This window comes from Microtus ochrogaster, chromosome 21, assembly GCF_000317375.1.
Source record: "Microtus ochrogaster isolate Prairie Vole_2 chromosome 21, MicOch1.0, whole genome shotgun sequence".
NCBI lineage: Eukaryota > Metazoa > Chordata > Mammalia > Rodentia > Cricetidae > Microtus > Microtus ochrogaster.
The window spans coordinates 10667637-10671353 of NC_022022.1; the positions used below are offsets into that span (position 1 = coordinate 10667637).

Genomic DNA, 3717 nt, shown 5'->3' on the forward strand with positions numbered 1-3717 from the left:
CTTTTTTGGTGCCTGTCCCGGAACTAGCTCTTGTAGACCAGGCTGGCCTCGAACTCCCAGAGATCCGCCTGCCCCTGCCTCCCAAGTGCTGGGATTAAAGGCATGCGCCACCACCGCCCAGCTCATTAAAACATTTAAAATTCTTGTTTACAGCAGCATTGCTACAAATTATTGTACACTACAGTGTTACAAAAGCTCCACTTCTAGATGGAATTTTTAAATTCTTCTATATTCTGATGGTATCAATGTCCTATGTATACTCTACTATTGGCCTTAAATGGAGTCATAAAATGTATCACTATACTATGCCTACCCCACAACATTATTATTTCCTATTATGGACATAGATTTGAGTTTAATTCTTGATTCAATGCCATGGTAGTTCCAGACATAAAAGGCTAGTCTAGCTCTGGTCTACAGAGCTAGTTCCAGGACAGGCTCCAAAGCCACAGAGAAACCCTGTCTCGAAAACCAAAAAAAAAAAAAGGCTAGTCTTAAAATCACACTTGAAATGAATATTGAGTGCAAACATATATACTTATTGATAATACCTTTCAAAAACAGAAAAATTAGCTACTACTTAAATAAAAAATGTCTGAGACACATAATTCAACGATACCAAATCAATTTGAAAAACTTAAAAGGCAATTTCTCCTTCTGTTTCCACCATTAAATGAGTAATAAATTGATACATTCCATAAAATAAGAAAGATACCTACATTTATTTGTCTTTTCTGCAGATCTAGCACAGGTTTCCTTAAGCAGATTACACAAATGTCTTGTAGCATTATTCCTGGGGGGAAAAAAAGGTTTTCCTAACTGCAATCTGGTCTCAAAGCAAAATAATACATGAACATTACAGACATATAGTTACAATTTTAGAGAAATTTTTAAAACATTGTATTTTGTATATACTGTATATCACATAGTAACATTTATATCAAGAAAAAATAGAGACTACTATTGCCAAAATCATTTAATAACTTCTTCACTCTTAAGTGACAACTGCTACCCAGTCTCTAGCAAATTACTATTACTAACAATACCCTCTCAGAGAAAAGGTTCCAGATTTATCTAGGATAAATAATGAGACAGGGTTAAACTTTTCATTTATTAATTACTCATAAACTGTTCTTGATGCCTAGTCCAAATTCTATTGCAGTACTACACTGTGACTAAAAGAGACTTGGAAAAAATTTGACTTACATGTTCTGATCACAGTCAATCACTGATCAGATCAGGAAGCCAAGCAAGAGCAAAGGCAGGAACTATGAAGCAATACTGATTATTGGCTTGCTCCTCATGATTTGCTCAGCCTGCTTTTTTTATACAGGCCCAAGCATCTGCCCAGAAGGGCACTGCCCATAGTGGCAAGGCCCTCCCACATCAATGATCAATGAGGAAAATGTACCACAGACTTTCCCACAGTCTAATATGATAGAGGTAATTCCTCTAACCTTCACAACCAAAAGTAAAGTAATTTTCTCAGCAGCTATCCATTGTGTGAATAAGATCTCTATTTGTATTAATTTACTAATATAAAGAACAATTTGGTTTAATCTTCCAACATACAGGTTTTTGGTACAAATGAATTATTACACTGACAAAAAAAGGCATTTGACAAGGAAAAGCAGTTCCAAACTGAACTTACTCTATTTTACAAGTGTTACACCTAAGGCAACAGTGACACAGAAAGATGGACAATATGCAAATGTAGTTTTAGATAACAAATTTTAGGCACTTTTTTGATTCCAAGAAATGATTCCTCCTGACACCTGACATTTTACAGAATGAGAAGTTATTCATCATTAGCCAGCTTGCTAAATCTAAAAAAGGTAGAATGGGTATATTTCCTTTTTCCACAGCACTCATGCCATGACCTGATGTTTTGGTCCTGGAAACCTGAGGTCCTATAAGGACACACAGACACATATACAGAAAAGCTAGCATCAGGTAGACTGTGCTCACTCTGATGGAGCAATACCTACTATGTAACAATTGAGTTTATTGTGTATAACAGGAGGAACTAGCTAGGAGGACTCTGAGAGAGAGCAGTCTCAGGTTTTGATCATCCAGGAGGAAGAGTTACAGTTATTAGTGTTTTAACACTGATCAATCATTCACAAACACTCTTACTTTCACACAGTCAATGTTTTCTTTCAGACCAGAGGAAGGTTTCACCCTGGGAAGGCTTTGCCACTCCCAAGAGTCTGAGGTTGTGCACATTTCAAACAATATACATTCACTCAGGATTTTATCCATTCACTCCACAACCACGTGGGGCTTTCTTTGCTCCCCACAAACTCAGGCAGAAATTATTGTTATGCTACATACACAAAGAAAGTACTCAACAAATAAAAACTATTTCAATAATAAATTTGGAAGTAAAATTATCAGATTAATACTTACTCCTTTATTAAATCTTTATTTTCTTGAATTTCTTCTTCTAATTTCAAGCTTACTTTTTCATTTTCAAACTAATTTACAAAATAGAAAAAGTTAATTACATTTCCCTTTTAAAAAAAATCATTTAGTATAATCATTAATCTGGTTTTCTTTACTAGCACTCTATATAAGTTCTGTAAGATTCTTTTCTTTCCACCTAAAAGAAAATCTTCGAATTTTCCATAAAAATATGAGTTTCTTTAGAAGGTGGAATGTTATGGAATATTAGTTTGGGATGTGTTAATTTGTTTATGCTGTGGCACATTTGTTTAATGATGCAAAGATTGCTACATTCTTTTATGTTGCATTTGTTTAACTCTGTGAAGCTGTGTTACTATGACTGTCTAAAAAACCTAATTGGTCTAATAAAGAGCTGAATGGCCAACAGCAAGGCAGGAGAAAGGATAGGCTGGGCTGGCGGGCAGAGAAAATAAAAAGACAAAAAGAGGGATCAGGAAGGAAAAGCAAGATAAGGAGGAGGATTCCAGGGACCAGCCACCCAGCTATACAGCAACTCATGGAGTAAGAAGTAAAGGAAGTTATATAGAAATAGAGAAAGGTAGAAGCCCAGAGGCAAAAGATAGACAGGGTAATTTAAAAAAAGCTGTCAAGAAACAAGTAAAGCTAAAGCTAGGCATTCATAAGAAAAATAGTAAAGTCTCTCTGCGTAAAGAATCAAAGAGTAAAAAATGACCAACTACAACAGAAGCATAAGTATCAGGAGTTCAGGGCCAGCTTCAATGTATACAGTGGATCTGAAGCCAGTCTGCGCTAAACAAAATTAAATGCTATGTCAAGAAAAAGGAAGGGGGGTTGGCGAGTTGGCCCAGTGGTTAAGTGTTCTGACTGTCCACCCACTGAGATGGTGGGACTGATCTAATGGGAGCTCACCAAGGCCAGCTGGACTGGGACTGATGAAGCATGTGATCAAACCGAACTCTCTGAATGTGGCTGACAATGAGGGCTGACTGAGAAGCCAAGGACAATGGCACTGAGTTTGGATTCTACTGCATGGACTGGCCTTGTGGGAACCTAGTCTGTTTGGATGCTCACCTTCCTAGACCTGGATGGAGGGGGGAGGACCTTGGACTTCCCACAGGGCAGGGAACCCTGACTGCTCTTAGGACTGGAGAGGGAGGGGGAGGGAAGAGGGGGAGGAAAATGGGAGAAGGGAGGAGGTGGAAAATTTTTTTTTTTTTTGTTTTTTTCGAGACAGGGTTTCTCTGTGGTTTTGGAGCATGTCCTGGAACTAGCTCTTGTAGACCAGGCTGG

General features: G+C 37.7%; 1 protein-coding gene across 5 annotated transcripts in view; it reads right to left on the reverse strand.

The window, feature by feature from the left end:
* Window positions 1-3717, reverse strand: part of Sycp1 (synaptonemal complex protein 1) — a 90086-nt gene that overhangs the window by 80849 nt on the left and 5520 nt on the right. For all 5 annotated transcript variants that reach the window (XM_013349881.2, XM_013349878.2, XM_013349880.2 and 2 more), the window contains 2 exons: window positions 2410-2477; window positions 720-793 (listed from right to left, as the gene is read on the reverse strand). In XM_013349881.2, coding sequence (XP_013205335.1) covers window positions 720-793; window positions 2410-2477 — 142 coding nt within the window. The remainder of the gene's footprint in view (window positions 1-719; window positions 794-2409; window positions 2478-3717) is intronic.